At 35.7% G+C, this 20,498-nt stretch overlaps 1 protein-coding gene across 2 annotated transcripts in view; it reads right to left on the minus strand.

Moving 5' to 3' along the window:
* UBA6 (ubiquitin like modifier activating enzyme 6) overlaps positions 1 to 20,498 on the minus strand; it is an 84,867-nt gene that overhangs the window by 25,804 nt on the left and 38,565 nt on the right. For both annotated transcript variants that reach the window (XM_087945835.1, XM_087945836.1), the window contains 10 exons: positions 19,615 to 19,718; positions 17,539 to 17,601; positions 14,548 to 14,624; positions 9,681 to 9,747; positions 8,618 to 8,761; positions 5,436 to 5,503; positions 4,881 to 4,959; positions 3,902 to 3,982; positions 3,049 to 3,126; positions 1,204 to 1,385 (listed from right to left, as the gene is read on the minus strand). In XM_087945835.1, coding sequence (XP_087801961.1) covers positions 1,204 to 1,385; positions 3,049 to 3,126; positions 3,902 to 3,982; positions 4,881 to 4,959; positions 5,436 to 5,503; positions 8,618 to 8,761; positions 9,681 to 9,747; positions 14,548 to 14,624; positions 17,539 to 17,601; positions 19,615 to 19,718 — 943 coding nt within the window. The remainder of the gene's footprint in view (positions 1 to 1,203; positions 1,386 to 3,048; positions 3,127 to 3,901; positions 3,983 to 4,880; positions 4,960 to 5,435; positions 5,504 to 8,617; positions 8,762 to 9,680; positions 9,748 to 14,547; positions 14,625 to 17,538; positions 17,602 to 19,614; positions 19,719 to 20,498) is intronic.

The raw sequence follows: 20,498 nt of genomic DNA on the forward strand, positions 1-20,498 counted from the left end.
TTATCTGCTTCCAATTACTGAGACAGGAGGCTTCTAAGGAAAATAAAATAAAGCTAAATTACGGTATAAGGAAGCCCAGGTTGCTAGAATTACATAGTCCATGTTACTTGGCCCTCACCTTGCCTTTAGAAAAAAGGCCTTTGTCTTCTAATTTATTATTATGCTGGCAATGGTTTAAATTTTGCAGTTAAAGCAATTTCAAGGTGATAAATATATTCAATGTTATATTAGAAAAAGATAAACCACACCTTAGCACAATATATAAACCCAACAATATAATATTTTAGTGTGTTTTATTTTGATTTGTACTGTACAACACATCTTCTGTGAAATACAAACCTTAGTTCAATAAACCATAGATATAACCAACTTAGACTTATGTAGTGCTTCACAGTGCTTTACAACCCTCTCTAACTGGTTTAGAGTCGGCATATTGCCCCCAACAATCTGGACCCTCATTTACCAAGCTCGGAAGGATGGAAGGCTGAGTCAACCTTGAGTCTGTCAGAATCGAACTCCTGGCAGCAGAATTAGTCTGCAATACTGCATTCTAATCACTGCACCACCATGGCTCTTATGACTTAACAATTAATTATATTTATTCTATAGAAAATATAAATGTCAAGGACTATACAAAACATTTTGATTCAGAATGTTTTAACCTTAAAATAACCTCTTTGAGTATTTCCAGATGGAATCACAGTTAACAAGCAAACTAGAAGGAAAGAGTTTCCCTTTCCAAAAGACAAATAATTATGTAATTATTACATAAATTTATATAAAATTTATAATGACTTACCAAAATAAGCAACATTTCCATTACTGGGGATTGAGTCCACCAAATAAAGATATGAAACTCAAATCTTTTTTTTTTACTATGAAGAGTTCTATGAGTAGCTCAGCCCTAAGCCATTCACATTACAATGCACATCTTAAATTTAGTTTGATAGGAAAGTGGAAGGCAATGAAACTGTTTCAATTTAAGTCTAATCAGGGACTTCAAGAAATATCTTTTTACTGAAATTAATATAGCATAAACCTAGATAAATTGTTTTGAATTAAACAGAGTTTATAAATTGTTTTTAATGAAGCGGAGCTATATATAGCATGAAGCAATTATTAATGTCAGGAAACTAAAGATAAATTACTACATGGAAGAAAAAAAGCAAGAAAAAAGAAATCAAGCTCTGATCCCAGATTTACCTGTCAATATACCTCCTAGCTTCCACATTGTCTAATGCAGTTACAATTACATCTTGCTTAGTGTAGAAATCATCATTGTATATGTTCTCAGTAGCTGGGCACACTTTGTTAAGGTATGAGTCTATCTTTATCTCAGGATTGATGCTACGTGTTGCGGCAGCTGCAGTACAACTCTTTGGTTTCTAAACAAAATTGAAGTTAGTCTGGTTAATATTTTTCATGGGAACAACCCTATAAAATGAAACTTCACATTAGTGTCATATTCAGAAGCATTAATGATTTAATACTATAGCATGAATAACTGCAAATCCCATTAATGCTGGGAGGTAGCAACATTTTAAAACTAATGGTATCATACCAACATTACTTAAAAAAATAAATTTCCCAAATTTTGCAACGTGAAGGTTACAGGTAGTCCTTGATTAACAGTACTTGGAATTACAATTTCTATTTGTAAGCATTGTGGTCATAAAGCACGATGCCATGTGATTGCACTGCTTAGTACCCACAATCCTGGAAGTCCCCGTTGCAATTATTGAGAAGGTCTTTAAATGAGGACCTCACATGACTGCAATTTCCACCTTCCTGTCAGCATTCAACAAACAAATCAATAGTCAAGTTGGCAGAAAATTGCAAATCCTAGTCAGGACAAGCCTTTCCTTAGGTGGCTCACAAGCAGGCCAATGGCAGATGAATGCTATAGAGTAGGTGTGGGTGCAAGGGGTGATGCAGTGTCATGGCATGAAGACAAGTAGATGGGGGTGAATGCCATAGCATATAAGTGAAGGCAGGCTGAGGACTACAGTCACTCAAGGTAAGTAATTTATAGATTCTGTCAGCTTTTTTCCAAGCAGCCCTTTTAAAAGGATCAAGATTAGAGGGCAGGGTTGGAGAATTTACAGTAGTTTCAGCACTAAATTTGGAGGGGGGGGGTAGAATCAACAAGTCTGCCCCTTCCAACTTTTTGTTTTCTTTACTGAAGAAATTTGGGTTTCTGGAGAAGGGAGGGGATTAAGCAAGGGAAAGGTTTTGGAAAGCTTGTCCTAAAGCTGCTGCTTCTGCATGCAGGCAGCTGGCTACTCAAAGGCTAGCAAGAATAGGGAGAGGTTTTCAGTCTCCTGACAGCTGGCTGATCAGGGCAGAGGCCCAATCCACAATCTCAACTTCACTGCCCAAGCACAAAGGCTTGTTTGAAACTTTCTCTGGCATCGGAACACAGCATTAGGCCATAATCTATCCAGGCTCTTCTGCTCCTGCTGCCCCCTGCTGGGCTGTCTTTGGCTTTGCAAAACCTTTTCCTGTTAGTCTGCCTCCTTTATGGATCCAGGTGGATGATGGGCATCCCAGGGTTTTCCACACTCATGAGATATTGCACACTCATTTAATGACCATTCATTTGATGACAGCATCACATACAGCGGGGTGGGAGTCATTAAGTGAGGCTTTTTTACTTAACATTGTCACCATTTGTGGCCATAATCGGCAGGTTTCATTAAGGCCATAGATCAAGGACTACTTGTATATAGTTTAAGTATGAAATCCCACTTGTTATATAAAAAGATTACATGGTGAAAAAAATACCAAAAATGAAACATACTAAAGTATTTAGAAAATTTATCCATCTCAGCTGAAACAAACATGGTTTGTTTGGTACTTATCCTTTTTTGTACTCTCCGCACCTCCCAGAACCAATTAGTATTCAATTAGATGAATACTGAAATATTACTCTAACAAAATCCAAACATTTGCTCCATATTTAAATATATCCAAATATAGCTCCCTAATTAAAATAGCTATTTTTTTAACAAATCACTGAAACATTTTGTCCTTAGCACTCCAACCTACCTGTATGTGATGAGGCCGGAAAAGAAACTGCCTATTCAAGTTGGACTTTTCTATTAAGTCAGGATCTGTTATTTCAACCTGTATGTTGGACAATTGATGAAATTATGAATTAGCAGTAAAGTGGTCAAAACTGTTACATCAGAATCAGTATTGGAAATATTCTGTTTTCTTGCCTCACATCATTTTAAGAATGGAAACAAAACATTTCCAAAATATTGTATATTGTATTCCTTTACTTAAACCATGCAAGTCATCCAATTTAAAAAAAAAAACTTTTTTGTTATTAGCTTTTTTTTACAAGAAACTATACATCAAAACTAAAGTGAACTAATTTTTACAGGTGGGAACTCAACAATCCAAACTTAGCTCCAACTTCTACTATATCCAAGTCATTAGCTTTGTTGTTTCAACGTTATTGGAAAATACATTACCAATAGAGGTAATTCTTACTTAACAACTGCCCTGTTTAGTGACCATTTGAAGTTATAGTGGTGTTGAAAATAGTAATTTTATAAATAGTCTTTGCACTTACAACTGTCAAAGTCCCTGTGATCATGTGATCAAGATTTGGGCACTTCACAATTGGTAGGTGTTTATGACCATCACAGTGTTCTGCGGTTAAGTGATTGCCATTTGCATGCTTCACAGCTAGCTTCCAACAAGGAAAGTCATTAGAAACACCATTAAAATCACAAGTTGCAGAAGTGATGTCATAAATTCATCCTGGACATATGATACCTTGATTAATAACTCTGTTGCTAGTGATAGACTTGCCAGTCCCAATTGTGATTGCTAAATAAGAATTATCTATATACTCAGAGGAACTGAAATTAGGAGGGAATATGAAACATACCTTGCCTCTTTCTTGGCCTGTACCAACACCAAGGAGTGCAAAATTTTTTAACATTTCACAGCCTATTGCACCACACCCAACCTAAAATGTCAAAACATGATAATATAACATTTCCGATCTTTAATTAACATAGTTAAGAATTAGCCATTTTTAAAAATAAATTAAGAAAACATATTAACAATTGTCCCTAAAAATAGAGGTGCTAATTTTAGAGAGCTTTTGGAACACATAATATAAGCTAACACGTGAAATAAAACAAAAATGAAACAGACCCTACTAACCATTACAACTATTTTTAGATAAATGTGCTGTATAATGTAAATTACATGTTCTAGTGTAGTGGTGGCTAACCTTTTTGGGCTCCTGTGCCGAAAATTGCACGTGCGCTTCCCCGCATGCGCTCACATGTCGACACCCAAAAGGCAATGCGTGTCCCCCCTGCGCATGCGCACGCCACCCTCCCCCACTGCCTCCTTACCTGCACTGCGCATGAATGCGCCTCCCAGCTGATTTTTGGGCCTTTTTCAGCCTTCCAGAGGCTGAAGGGAAGCCTCTGCAGCCTTTTTAGGACGAAAAATGGGCCTGTTTCGTCACTTCCGGTATTTCCTGAAATACAGGAAGTGATGAAATTGGCCTGTTTTTCGGCCTACAAAGGCTTGTCTGCAGCCTCTGGGAGGCCGAAAAAGGCCCGAAAATCAGCTGGGAGGCGCATTCATACGCAGTGAGGTAAGTTTGCCTGGGGCTTGCGTGCCCGGACAAATGGCTCTGCATGCCACCTGTGGTAGGTGTGCCATAGGTTCACCATCACGATTCTAGTGCCTAGTCTTAAATTTTAATTAATAAACAGTACCATAATTTTTAAAACAGATGACCTCTAAATTTAATTCCCAAGAACAGAGCCCAAATTGTCTTTAAAAAGTCATTTAGCATTCCATTTAAGAAATCCTCTCTGACGAGTTAACATCAAAGTCATACTCACTAAGAAAACATTCAGATTCTTTAATTTCTGGCACAAGGAGTCGCCAATGCACACTCTTAGAGCATCGTATCTGTCTCCCCTATAAGTCAAAGGATGTGAAAAATGAAAAATATTTCAAGAAACATATTTCAAAATTACTTCACATCATTCATACTCAGTTTTTAAGAGTTTAGGCCACATATTGGCAACCCACAGACTGTATGGATATGCCACCCATGTTTTACACTATTTACTTATATTTAAAATTAATGTACATGCTTTCAGACTGTATGGAATAAAGTTTTAGAGCAGCCTTCTCAAATTTCTATGTTGCTATGTTAGCTAAGATGATGACAAATTCTAACCCATCTGCAGGACCAAAAGAATGGGATTAAGCATGAGATTTAGATTTAGTAAAATTGTAATCACATATTTTAAGTTTTTAAGTTAAGCTTGAAGTCATTAAGTTAACTGGGTCATTTTTGTTTAGCTACCAACTGTCAATTTATTCAATTTTAGATAAATATTCTGAAGAAAAATAATTAAGGAAAGCAAAATAGTTCATTAAATATTTACCTTGGAAGGAATTCTTCATCATGGGCTTTTTCTGGAAATGTGACTAATTCCAATGCATCAATATACAGCTATAGATGAAAAAAATGCAATGATCACAAATCACAAAGTCAGATTCCAAATAGGGCTATTTATTAGGGCTGTACACATTATTTGAAAACACCTTTTTACCATGTGGAATAGAAAAATGAAACAGTCTCCTTTAAAGAACTTTATCTTTTTCCAGCCCCCAATGTATGCATGTGTGCTTTTCTGAGGAAAAATGCAAAGCAAAATGGTTGGTCAACCACATGCAGGTAATGACAGTCAGAATTGTTTTTTCAAAACAGATAGATCTTGATGTGCAACTACAACTGGGACTGTAAACTTATCATTAAGTGAGACATCCATGTGACTGCTTTACTCAATGACCATAATCATGGCTCTCCCAGTTGCAATCATTAAGCAATCACAGAAGCAAAATTGTTGCTTGCCAAAGGAAAGTAAGCACATCCCCTCCATGCATAGATCTTTGTTTCTCCAGCTCACCACAGAAGTCCCCTTTCCTCTATGTGCAGAAAGTAATTCTTGCACTGGACTGGAGGGATGAAAGATCTTGAAACATTTAATCTTTTTTTCTCCAACCCAGAAAAAGATTCCCCTTCCCCATGCAGAGAGGGGAGGACAAATTCTTTGACAGGTAGCAACAGCTTGGAATCTTCCCTGCCAGCTTCCTGGGAGAGCCAGCAAAAAGAAGACTGTAAATGATGATCATATGATCATGAGATACTTGGCAATTGGTCATAAATGAAAATAAACTACTGAGTTCTCAGATCACAAACACATAGCTACATGAGGGGTCCCCGCAATGTTTTAAAGTAGCTGGAAGTATTTTATGGAACATAAAGCACTCTTTCAGAGCCGTTGTAACTTCAAACGGTCATTAAACAACCAGTTGTGAGTCAAAGGCTACCTATAAATGAATGTGGAAAATGTTGCATACATTTAAAAGAAAGGTGAATTTATAGATGAAGTCAGGTGTTATGAAGTGCCTCTTTTGAAACATCTGTAAACCCTAAATATTGTTGTATGGCAATGTAAAATCTTTAAAATATAATTACAACCAGGCAGAAGACATGGTAGTGTATTTTTTAGACTATCATGGTATAGATGAGGAAAGCTTATCATGTTTGTAATCTTCTTTCACACATAAATGTTTCAGTACACTGTGGAGTATAAATCTCTGTTTAGTGAGTCAGCAGATAATGCATAATTAGATTATTTCAATATAGGAAACTAAAAATTAATTTGCTGTAAGCTTTATTTTACTTTCCATTATTTGGGTTTCTATATCATAAAGCTCTGGTCTACATTAACATTTCTGATAACCTTGCAAGAAGAAGCAGAAACAAACTGGATCTCATGATACATCGTATCTGAAATAGAAAAGTACTAACACTTGTATGAAATTTAGGCCCCCAAAACAACTTAAGCTCTGTCCAGTAAAAAATGTACCTACGGTATTTTTTATATGTCTGCATTTATTTATATCTGCAGCACCTTGATAAGACCAGAACACATCTCAAACAGCAAAAAGCCAAATAAGCAGGGATTAACACAGATAAACTCTAAAGCAAAAAACAATACCCCGATCAAGGAATTACCAAGAAGAAAAACCACACCCTCACCAACACTGGCAAAGAAAGTTACCGTATATAAACTGTGAACAAACACCACACTCATTAGCGCTAACATAGTTGGATAACAAAATATTTGCAAGCAAATAACCAAGCTCAGAGAGGACCAGGGAGTCCACACTTCGGTAAGACACAGAAGAAGTTTAATGCTCCTCTCCATAGTTGAACTTCTGTGATTATTTAAGAAAACACAGTTTTATATACAAATTATATATGAACAGTGCAACTGTTAAGGTACTGCTTATTTGAAAACTAAATTCCATTAAAGTTTATTGATTTCACTTTCAGTAAAAAAAAAAATATTTATATAAAATATATTGGTATTTGCTCCAAAAATTTAAATGTAAACCTATCCCCATATTATTTTCAGTCAGTACTAATAACTTTCAAATTTCAGGATGAATTAATGATTAATGAATTCACTACAGCAAATACATAATTTGTTATAATTGGGTATTAAACAATTTCTACTCTAAAGGATATTGTCACTGTGTTATTTCTTAAATTTAACTTCATCCTATAATTAAAATAAACAGAACCTTTGTCCACATTTTAATCAGCTCATAACTGCAATCAGATGACATAAATATAAGATCTCCAATATATGTAGTATAATTTGCTCCATTTGGAGAAATTGGTAAACTATTGTTTGAACTGTCCAAGTCAGAACTATAATCCTGGTTTAGAATGATTTTATTTGAAGCACAGTTTACCAGTTGGAATACAACAGCACATTGTGATTACTTAAAAGTGACATTAAAAATGATACCAGGCATAGGAAAACTGTGGCATCCCTTATATTATTGAGCTACAAGTTCCAACATCCTATATTATGGATTGCTGACTGCCTGGTGTTGCTCAAAATTGTAATTCAATAACATTAAAAAGATTATCAGGTATCAATTCTTTAGTTAAGTCTTCTAAGTAAGGAACAACGGGAAAGAAAAGAAAAATGTAGAAACAGGATTTATTCATTGTGTTACAGCACATTATCTGAAGGCAATCAGTGATCATATCACGCTTTTCTGCATACTTGCTTCATCCACTTTATTACGGCATATTTATTTAAACACACATTCATGAATCACACATTGTTAAATTAAGTAAAATTTGCAGTGTTATTAAAAATGTCATATTTTGTAGAATCAAATTCTTTGAACAATGTAGCAGAAACGGTGGTCTAAAATAACAGTGGATAAGACAACAAATTTATATATGAGTTAATTTATTTTTAAAAGAATAAAAGTAAAAAAATATTATTCTTTAGTCATTTATTTAAAAAATATTCCCCTTATGTCACATAAAAATCATTTTGAGAAGGCTGCACTTTAGACTTTTGACATTAATGCATTGGGCCATACATTCACACACTCAAAATTGTTTATTAAACAATGGTTAAATGCCCACAGCACACAAGACTAAAACCCAATAAATTATATTATACTTAGTATATTATTTGAAATTAGTCATAAAAATGAAACACTCAATTCAAAAGCAATAAGCAATTACCCATTGCTGCAGGGGAGAAAACTTTCCAGTCACTGCTTTTAAGACTTCCTGACTAGCAATGCCACCAAGTGCAGCTGTCAGAGGAGCTAAAGAGCCCTGTGCCATCCTTGATAGCCATTTCACAATGTCTTCATTTACTTGATGCTGTAATTAAAAACAAATAAATATTCCAGATTTGAAAACATATATAAATTATATACAAAGCAGTTTTCCAACGACTCATCCAGAATTCATTCCTCATTCAAATTCAGCCCTTCTTTTCACCACTGTAATCATAATGTGGCAAACAGGTATCATATGAAAAAGCAGGCATACAATTTAAAAAATAAATAACTGGGGTATAAAAACAACTGTCCTGCTACAAAGCACAAGATCATGTTGCCACTCTCTCTCCCCAACTCATCCACCACATGGCATGGCCGCAATCCCTAACCAGCCCACAAATACCACAGCACTCCCCACCTCATTCCTAGTCCTCTGGCTTACCTGCAAGCCATCCAGGACATGCAATTTCCAGAGACTTCCCCATTAACTTTGCTTGTGGGAAGTTGACAGAAAGTTACTAATCATAATCATGTGAGATCCCTGTTTAACAAACCATATCTTTCCCTTAGCAACAGCAACAGGAACTGCTTGGATGGGCATCACAAAGTGATATGATAATGTTATATCATGATTTATTATTGTGTCAATTAGAAACTGAAACTCCAGTCCAATTACTGTCATTAACTGAGGAGTACCATACATACAATTCTCCACTCAAACTGGAACAAAATTTGTCATATACAGATCTCCACTTAACTTTCATAATTAACATATTACTAGTGTTCAGAGATGCCTAATTCAAAACAATTGTGGAAATCTGTTTAATATTCTTGGTAGAAATATTTAGAAATGTATAGTAATTATAACTTCCTTTGTATTTGTAAATTGTAATTTATTAACCATAGTGCATCACACTAGACTTACAAACATACATATTAGAGTCTCATTTACTGTCAAAAAAATGAACTGAAAAATAAACTGAACATTTTAAATTATTACTGAGCTTTAAAGGAATTACCTTGCCTTCCAGGGTTTTGCTTAAGGACAGAGCTATCTTCACCATTTCTTCAGCATCTTGAATACATCTAGAGCCAAAACAAAAATAATGTAGCAACCTTATGCTACTCTTAAAATAAAATACACACATACACACTTGATGAGGTATCTAGTTTTAGCTTTTATCTTTTGTCTACCTATTGAGTCCTTTCCAAGGACTTGGCATAGTCAAATGTGGATGTATTGTCCCAAAGGTGCTTTTTCAAGAAGCAACTGGACAACCATAACCTGGATGACTGAGAATCTCCATAGACATGTGGATGTGTTATTTATTAAATCTGTATGCTGCTGAATTATGCAGACTATCAGCAGATAAACATAAAATATCCACAATAACAAAAATGCTGTTCAATAAAACATCTATAGTATGAAGAAATAAAAAATAAACTGCAAAATATTGATATTAAAAATAAAAAAGTCAAAACAAGGGGAATTGCATAAAAATAGAAATATAACAGCAATAAGCAATAATATTTAAACATTAAAAATGTTTAAATCCCTGGAAAAATGGAATAGAAATACTTCATCCAGTATTTGAAATGTTCTCAATCAATAAATTCTGAAATATGAAAATTTATAATCCCAAAATATTTGAAAGGTACTGATTGAAAAAAAATCCTGACACTTATTATTGGACTTCTTAAAATAGTTACTGTTGCTTTGAAGAAGGGAATTTATTGCTGTTATCTATCACTTAATTTCAGACAGAATTCTTTCTTTTCCATCTTCATTTGCTCTTTAAAAAAGCTAATTTGATCACAGAATATTTTAGATTTTTTTTTATACCAATAGTTCATTTTAATTCTGGAAATATGTGCTGGATTAATTTATACAGACAATAATGTAATGAAGATTGGTTATTTGGGGTGGTTCCTTCCACCAATTTGTTATAATATATATAGAATGCTATTCTAGTATAGTAAAGCCATACGGATTATGAGACTTGGCACAAACAGAAAGCAACTGCTCAATAAATTGTAATAACTCTTTCAATTAGAATAATATTTGGGTTGATATCCACTATCAACAGAATCTAATACATGGGAGGCTGATTCATTGAGTACCATGTGCCTCTTTGGAGTATTCTGACACATTTCTGATGCTGAAATCAAGAAAGTAAAATCAGAAGCAATCTTCTCGCCCTGCTATCCCTTCACTGCTACTAATGACAATTAGAACAATTAATCTGTGGAAAAACTTGCCTCCAGAAGTTGTGAATGCTTCAATACTGGAAGTTTAGAGATGGGATAACCATTTGTCTGAAATGGTATATGGTTTCCTGCCTAATCAGGTGATTGGACTAGAAGATCTCCAGTGTCCCTTTCAACTGTTCTGTTCTGTCCTATTCCTATTCCATTCCATTCTATTTTATTCACGCCTCAGGGTCCTAAGGGTTCTATTTTATTCATGCCTCAGGGTCCATGACATTGTACCCTAGCACAAAGCAGAACAGTACAGTTGTGTGAAAAATTCACATTTTAGGAAAGCTTTTAAATTGTTTACACCTCAGTTTTGAAAGGCTTTCATGGTGACAGGTGAATGAAGATTATCTGGAAATGTTTATGTTTAGAGAAAGAAAAACAGGCCAAAAGAGGTGGAATCATAAGTTTAAAAAGCAACGTTTTGCCATTAAACCTATGTTCTCTATGTAGCAAACCAAACAAAACTGCCTTCAACAGATAACTGTCCAAGTGTTGCCTGAGTTAATTTAAATTTCAGAAACAGTCAAAAGGGTTGCAGTTTTTCTGAGCTACAGTGAAATTTAATACTCTAGTTCCATCAGACCAAGGATAATGGAAGGTTCTATCTGCTCAGATGGCATATAGAATGAATAACAGGCAGTTTTCAAGTGTTTCCGAGGCAGAATAGCCTGAAACAGGTTAAGTTTGTACAACTATCTTCTGGGTATAGAAGGTTGGACATGTCCATCTGTCCTGAAACATTGAAAACCTACTGAAAACAGTAATTTGTTCAAAAGCAGATGCAAAAGAAAATTATTCAAAAGCCTGAATTAATTGCTGAATTATACACTGAGCTTTTAACTTCTCCTGCTTTCTGAAAGAGAGAGAAAAAATACTTTTTGTTGGTGTTGGTGTTGGCTCCTGCCAACTTCCAAGACTAATCCCTGCAGGTTTGGGCAAGATTTTTCTAGAGTTGAGTGGGAGAGACTGGCTAAATGTTTCCCAGATACTTTGTGCCTAAGACAAGACTATAATTCATGATCTCCCAATTTTTAGCCTGGTGCTTTATCTACACCGAACAATGTTAAACTGTCTCCTATTTTAAGGATGACTCAGACTTTTTAAAATGAGCTGAACACATTTTTAAAAAAGATTCAAGGTATCAAATAGTACCTCTTCAAGGAAAGCTGTGCCCTATCCTGATGAGAAAGTGCTTAGCTTTGATGTTATCTCTGTCTGAATGACATTATGGAAAGTTAACATTCAAAAAGAAGCAGACCCAGATAACATCCCTGGCATGTTCTTAGGGAGTGGGCTGATGAGTTGGCTTGTGTTCTTACAGATATTTTCAATCTTTCATTGCAGCTGGCTGTGGTTCCATCCTGTTTTAAGACCGCCATTATTTTGGCAGTGCCAAAAAAGTTTTCAATCATAGATCTTAATGATTATTATCTGGTTGCACTTATGTCCATCATTATGAAATGTTTTGAAAGCCTGATAAAGGTTTTTTTTTCTATCCAGTCTCCTTGCAGCATTTGACTCAGATTGCTTATCATCCAAATCGTTCCACTGAGGATGCTATTTCCTATGTTCTCCATCTGAGCTTGGCACTCTTAGAGGAAAGAAATACTCATGTGTGAATGCTATTTGTTGACTTTAGTTTGGCATTTAATATGATCATTCCTCAGTATTTAGTAAATAAACTGGGCCTTTTAGACTTCAATAATCTGTGCAATTGGATTTTTAATTTTCTCACTGATACGCCCCAGTACGTGCAAGTTGGGGCTAAGATTTTTAACATCTTGAGCACAAGTTCTCCTCAGGGCTGTGTCCTAAGTCTGCCATCGTTCATTTTGCTAACCCATGACTATTGTGCAAAGTTTGATACAAACCATACTGGGAGGTATGCAGATGGTACAACAGTAGTGGGCCTTATTCAGGATGAAATTGACACGATTACCAGAAGGAGGGAGGTAGAGGGTTTATTACTGGTGTAATAAAAACAGCCTCGTTTTAAATGGAGGAAAACAAGAAATTGCTATTGATTTCAGAAAAGGTGGAGACAGCCATACACTTCTGTATGTTAATGCTTCAACTATGGAAGAAAAGGCAGAGACAGCCATACACTTCTGTATGTTAATGCTTCAACTATGGAAGTGGTTAGTAGTATCAAGGTTTTGGTATGCGCTGACGAGGAGGTTAGCTTGGTCCTCAATCAGTGAGACACTGGTGAAGCAGGCAGAGCAGCACCTGCATTTTCTGTGACATATGAGAAGAACATATCTTCCTTCCACTATCCTTACCACTTTCTATAGAGAGATGACTGAAAGCAACTTGTTGTATCATGTTACCATGTGATTTGGAAATATTACTGTTTTGGACAGGAAGGCTGTGCAGAGAGTGGTGATGATGGCAGAAAAGATTATTGGAAATTCACTTCCTTCTATCCAAAACATAGCATATAAGTGTTGCTTGACCAGGGTCTGCAATATTTTCTGGGATGCTACATATCCTCTCCATCACCAGTTTTCTTTATTACCTTCTGGGAGAAGATTTCACAGTATCTGAAGAAGAAACAACTAGATTCTGTAATAGCTTTATACCATATAATATCAACCTTGTTAACTCTCAAAACTTTTTTTCCACTATGTATTCTAAATGGTCTGTGATTACGTGATTAATATGTATGTGTGTGTGTAGGTATTTATGAATACACACATTCAGATAGATAGATAGATGGATAGATGGATGGACGGACAGATAGATAATTTTTCAGTGTATAAGGTACACTTTTCCCCTCCCCCAAAAAGTGGGTGGAAATGTCTGTCTTATACAGCAAATGTTGCCGAAGCCCCATCCACCCACCGCGCCCCCCCCCCCCACCCTTTGGCCTCTGCCTCCAGCAATTTGCCTCCTTGCAGCAAACAGCAAACTGCCTGGTCAGCTTCAACACAGCCTGATTAGCACAAGCATCTGATTGTCAGTTGGATAGACCTCCCGACGATCGGTTGTTTCAGTCTGCAGGGATCAGTATCACCTATTGCTGCATCTGCATACCCCATTTTTAGCCTCCGCATCCCATTTTTGGCCTCTGTGTGCCCCATTTTTGACCTGTTCTGACCCCCGCTGCCTGGAATGGGCTGAAAATGGGGCACATGGAGGCTGAAAACAGGATACGGAGGCCAAAAAATGGTTTGTGGAGGCAGCAATAGGCAATGGTGATCATCAGGAGGCAGATCCAACTGACAATCAGCTGCTTGTGAAGCTGCTGAAGCTGACCAGGCTGTTTGCTGCAAGGAGACAAATTGCTGGGAGGCAGAGGCAGATTGTTTTTTTCCCTCCCCAAAAGCTAGTTGCATTTTATACTTCAGAGCATCTTATAGTCCAAAAATATGGTAGATAGATATATCATAGGTATATGTATATGTACGTATGTGTGTTCACACAAAAAATGATAATAAAAGTTATCTTATTTACAATTAAACCACTTTGATTCCATTGCAATAAATAAGACTTTACAAAAAGTTAAGTATGCATAAAATTGCAATTTAACTTAATCAAATCAAGAAATAAGCAAATATAAATCTATTAAAATTTAGACCCACTTAATTATAATATTTATGTAACTATGATTATAAATGTATTTACCCAATGTTTGGCATACGAGCAAAACTCTCCTGGAATTCATTTAAAGCAAGCATAGCAATATGAATCTGTAGAGGTGCCTATAAAAAGAACAAATATTGTACAGTACAAGTTTAAAAAATACAGTTTCTAAAGGATAACTATATTATGTTCTTATACAACAAAAACAGTAACAAATCTTCTGGCAGTAAAGTTAAAATGATTTATTATGGGATAAGCTTTCATAGTTTAAAGCCCACTGAGCAAAATATGTACTGGCCTCTTTACTGTTAACAAATCTGACAAAATGGACACTAATCCTAATAAATCCTATTAATTTCTAGAACATGCTACAAAACTCATTTGTTTTTGTTCAATTTAATTTACAATAATATCTAGCTTAAGGTTTTTTCCAAATATCTGCCATATTCTTTGCAAATCTCTGTCAGAGATTTAAATAAGTTACTTTCACAAGCACATTTTTTCTTGTACAATTTAAGGTTTTTAAGAGGATAGTTAACTCAGCAAGCAGCATTCTGGCATTAATGTATATAACATTGCTTTTTCTATGTATGGATACGTGTGTGTACACACATATTTTCATGTATACATACAATTTATAGAGCCTCCTATCTTACAACAGTAAATCTGAACAGCATACAAAGTTTAAAGCCATTATAACTGTACAAACTCACAATGCCCTAATGAAACAATAACCCTCCAAACAAAACCACATCACCAGTAGAGCTTAGCTAGCTGCCTGACCCCAAAAATTGGAGGAACAGCCAGATGTTCAGAGCCTTATAAAAGGCAAGCAGGTCAGAACCACTTAGATCACTGGAGGGCGGGGGTGGGAGATGCTGTTCCATGGAGCAAGTATAGCCTCAGAAGCCACAGAGGTCATATGGTGATACAGAGTGTGGTATCATCAGTAGGTTAATGATATCAAGATGTACATCTTTGCCTTAGAACAACCAAATGATGTGCAAAGCCTGGAGGTTGTGTCAGACTGGATGGGGAAAACAGGCTTGTCTCAACTCTAGCAAAACTGAATGGCTATGGGTTTTAAGGCTTCTTGATTCTGCAAAATAGTTTCATTCATTACCCTTATTGGCATCCCAGCATTTCAGACAAGAGCACCAGCTTCCATTAAGTCACCTGACAACCTCGCCCCTCCAATCCTCTTGTATACTGTCACAATGGTTTTGTACCCTTCCAAATCATGTTGCCACTGAATATCACAACTTTAGTTACTAGGTGTAATAAGTTTCCTCCATCTCAAATCAACAATACTCTAGAACAGCCATGAAATTGGCCTGCAGCCCACGACAGGATCAAGTTTGACATCCTTGCTCTAGAATCTAGACCAGAGCTGTCAAACTTGCGGGCTGGATGCGTCACGCACTGGCTATGTCCACACCCAGTTTAGCAAAGGGAAAAAAAGTCACAATATGTCATGTGACGATGCAATGACGATGTGAGTTTGACACCCTTGATCTAGACCAGTGGTTCTCAATCTTCCTAATGCCGCGACCCTTTAATACAGTTCCTCATGTTGTGGTGACTCCCAATCATAAAATTATTTTTGTTGCTACTTTATAACTGTAATTTTGCTACTGTTTTGAATCATAATGTAAATAATATATAACAATAGCTTTAATAATGCAAAAGATGATACATGGCATAGTTCAGTCAATACAGTTCATTAACGTTTCCTATGTTTTACCATTCTCTGTGTTGTTTTTTTACATAGCTGTTACTATCACAAGGGGGCAGTATTCACATCAACCATAGCTGAATATAAAAAGACAGATCAGCATCCAGATTAAGTTCCCATGGTACAGATATTTTTTTTGCAGTAGTTGATGATTTTACATTTACCCAGTAATTATAATTCATGAAGTGTCCTCCAATACTGCTGCTTTCAACAGAGTAGCTGCTTTCAACACAGCAGCTGCTTTCTACACAGTAGCTTTTTCTACACGTGTGTGACTGGTCCGCATAAGTACATTATAATGCCAACCCTGTCATATACACCTGTATTTGTACGGGGTGTATGTGATGGGGTTGGCGTGATGATATCATCACGCTGGGTACTTGTATGTGGGTGTATCTGCATATGGGCGGAGCCGCCTGGAGACGGATAGAGGAGCAGTGTCTCGGTTCCTAAGACCATCGAAAATATGTGTTTTCCAATGGTCTTAGGCGACCCCTGTGAAAGGTTTGTTCGAACCCCAAAGGGGTCGCGACCCACAGGTTGAGAACCGCTGATCTAGACCATCCAAATCTATGACCTCCATAATCACATATCCAACCCCATCATCCTTACCATATGTACACATATGCACCTATAGGTGGATGACTAATATTAAATATTAATATTTAAATAAAGCCTGGAAACATGACTTTACCATCTGGTCTAGGGATTAAATAAAGGGTACGGAATCTACAGTATATAGTGACTATATTGTGACTATGCAAAATTACACTTTATGATCTTAATGGATTTATTGCTTTTAATTTTTAAATGCTTTGTGTTTTTATATTTGTTTGTAATATGTTGTATTTTTTAACTTTGCTTGCTGCCCAGAATCACATACATGAGATGTGTCACTATATAAATTTACCAAATTTACCAAACAAATAAATGAATGAAAAAATCAACAGAATAAAGTCAAATATTTGTGAATTTATTTATTCTACACTGCTATGGTACTTGAAATGAATTAGTACTGATAGCACAGCTTATCTTCAATTGTTACTTATTATCCTGTTCATTTTGTTGTATATTGTGATCTGTATTAAACTTCGTTTATGTCATCAATAATGTTGAATGTTTTGCTGAATCTAAATATTTTAAAAATATTATACATTTAATGGATTTATGTTGATCTTTCACTATTTTAAGTACTATTTTGAAAAAAAATAGCATATAAATAAAATTAATTTAATTCATGCACATTTAATAAATTATTTTTAAGCTCAATTATCTTTATATATTCCAAATAAACTAACCTCAGGTTTGCTGAAGTCAGCAATAAGATAAGATGGATTACACAACTGCTTCTCCAATGGTTCCTAGGAGGAAAAAGGAATCTATATATAATTTCCAAAACAAAGAAATAATCACAGGCAAACTGAATTAAGATTGTCCATATTTTTCAAATGCATGCATTAATATTAGGAGAGTACAATAGCAGAAACTACCAAAAAAATGGAATGTGATTCCAAAGATAGTGGAAAAAATAAAAATGTTTAAATAGAGTTTCAAGAGGATAAAATCCCACCATTCTCCACAGAAAAATCACCAGCAAGAAGGTATAGTTGTTGAGCCAATCACAATGAGCATAATTTTTATATTGTTCCACAATATCAGTTCACAAGTATTGTACTATTGCTCCTACATCCAAGCAACAAAATTCTTTTAGGACAGGGGTCCCCAACCCCCAGCCACAGACGGCATTAGTCTGCAGCCTACTAGGAACTGGAATTCGCAAGTGAATAAAGCCCTATCTGTGCACGTGCAGAATCCAGGCAGCACATGAAATCATGCCCCTCCCCAGTCTTCAGAAAAGCCACACTATACAGAACTGATCTCTGGCTCTCAAAAGATTGGGGGAAGCTATTTTAAGATATTAAGATGGGGGAACTGAATGTTTGTATAAGAGGACTATTGCTGTTCTTGTTAGTTTATCTATGGTTTACTTCACTCAATTACTTTTTTCAACCCAACCGTATGGGCTAAGTTTACACAATAGACTAAAAGTAAAGGCGCTATATATTTTTTTTAAAAAAATCAATGTAATATATTCTAGATAAACCACTTATGAATCTTTGATATATATCATCAGATTCCTGTGGGATCCTATTCTTCCTAATTTCTTAGATACTTTGCCTTGAAATTGTTATTTTGTTCTATATCTGTTCTGTTCTGTTCTGTTCTGCTCTGCTCTGCTCTGCTCTACCCCACCCCACCCCACCCCATTCCATTCCATTCCATTTCATTCTATTCTATTATATTCTTTCCTACTCTATTTCACAAATAGAGGTTCTTTGGTTACAATGCCAGGCTAAAACATGTTTAACTAGTTCAGTGTATTTGTTTATTCAGTGAATCAGTCCTTGCTTAGTAACCACAATTGGGACTGACAATTTGATTGCTAAATCTTGTGGTGCCTAAGTGGAAAATGACATGACCATCATGGGCTTATGATCCTACTTTCATTTCAATCATTAAATTAAATGTGGTTGCTAAACAAAAAATCATGTTGTGATTTATAGTTTTACTTCTGCCTTCTCTATTAAGTGCTTCTCACAAGCCAGTTGCAAGCCCCACAAATGGTGATCACATGAACAAGGGATGCTACAATGGTTGAAAATGCACCCTTGTCGTAAACTACATGAGTGATGACCAGGTGAATGCAGGATGCTGAAACTTAATAAAAATATGTAACAATCATATTTCTGATCAAAAGGCATAAAAATAAAAATAAAAACTTAAAGTAGAAGGAAAAATCTATTTAAGACCAATAATTAGAAACAGGCACACAAACAATAAAATCCAGATCAAAACATTTAGGACAAACTACTACATGCCAAAAGGCAGCAGATCTCACTCCCTTGTGTAAAAGTCTTAATAAAGATTAGAAAGATTCTTAGTTTGCTACAGGAAGCATTTATAACCTATTTTTAATGCCAAAGAACTTGTTATGAAATAGTAAAGGGAACCAAACTTTTATACCTACCATGCATACAGTTTCTTCTTTGAATATTACCAAGTATGTATTCAAATTTGTACCAAGCTAGTATTCCTGGTTTTCTGCATATGTGTGTACTTTCTTCATATACAATACATTCCTCTTCCCTTTTCACAGAGCCAGTTTCTTTTAAATAAGTTATACACTCCAATACTGGCATTTTACTCATTAATTTTATCCAACCATAATATTTGCTAAATCATATTTGCCTGCCTCATTAAGATTTCTCATTCTTCCTAATTATTTCCCATACATTAATTCATCTCATTCAGGTCAATAAAAACTAGACGAATAAATACACATATTGTTAATAGTTATCTTTAAAGTCACTTACAAAATGAAATACTTTAGGTATCTTTACTTGGACAGCTATACCACCATGTAAATAAGGTTCCATATCTGCAGTATTCCCAATGCTGAAGGAATAAGGTGATATCACTGAAAGAAAAAGAAATAAGTTGGGGGGGATTTTATCTTACTTATTTGATTATATCTCTATATCTCTATCTATCTCTCTTTCTCTCTCTCTCTCTCTCTCTCTCTGTGTGTGTGTGTGTGTGTGTGTGTGTGTGTGTGTGTTCCAGCATAACTCTGGAACGCTTTGAGCAATTTCAATCAAACTTGTAGACAGATGACTTACCTTCTGGAAACAAATACTGTGAGGGTCAGACACCCCTAACACCCCTCGGGGTGTGTGGGTACCTTAATGGCTTCTACTGTACAGAACAGTGGACTTGCCATGGTAACAACTTCACAGTACTCCACAAGGGGGGGTCTCTCTCAGCCCTTCAAAGAAACATCAGCTGATTGGCCAAGTGCAATCAAACGCTACAAAAATGAAACACCAGCATCGACAAGAAACTCCTGAGGAGAGGAAAAGAACACTTGCGACACTGCATGAGAGACAGTACAACAGTGTGAGTCGCAATTACAGGATTTTCCAGTCTAATACAGGATTGGGATAAATAAATATGTGGGCAACACCGGGTTATCGGCTAGTCTTAAATAAAAGGAAACTGAAAATGTTTGTTTTGTATAGTTCTACACATCTACTTTGAGTATTACTGTTTTGAACTCAGTTCTGAACTAATCAACCCCTACAATGGTAAGCTAATTCTCTATCATACACAATTATATAAAAATAGAACAAAGTTCATTACAAAGTAATGAAATTCTATTCTATGACTATAGAAAGAACTATATAATAATCAGAATAAT

This window comes from Notechis scutatus, chromosome Z (assembly GCF_049901735.1).
Source record: "Notechis scutatus isolate UNSWTSFEM ecotype Mainland chromosome Z, rNotScu1.2, whole genome shotgun sequence".
Taxonomy (NCBI): domain Eukaryota; kingdom Metazoa; phylum Chordata; class Lepidosauria; order Squamata; family Elapidae; genus Notechis; species Notechis scutatus.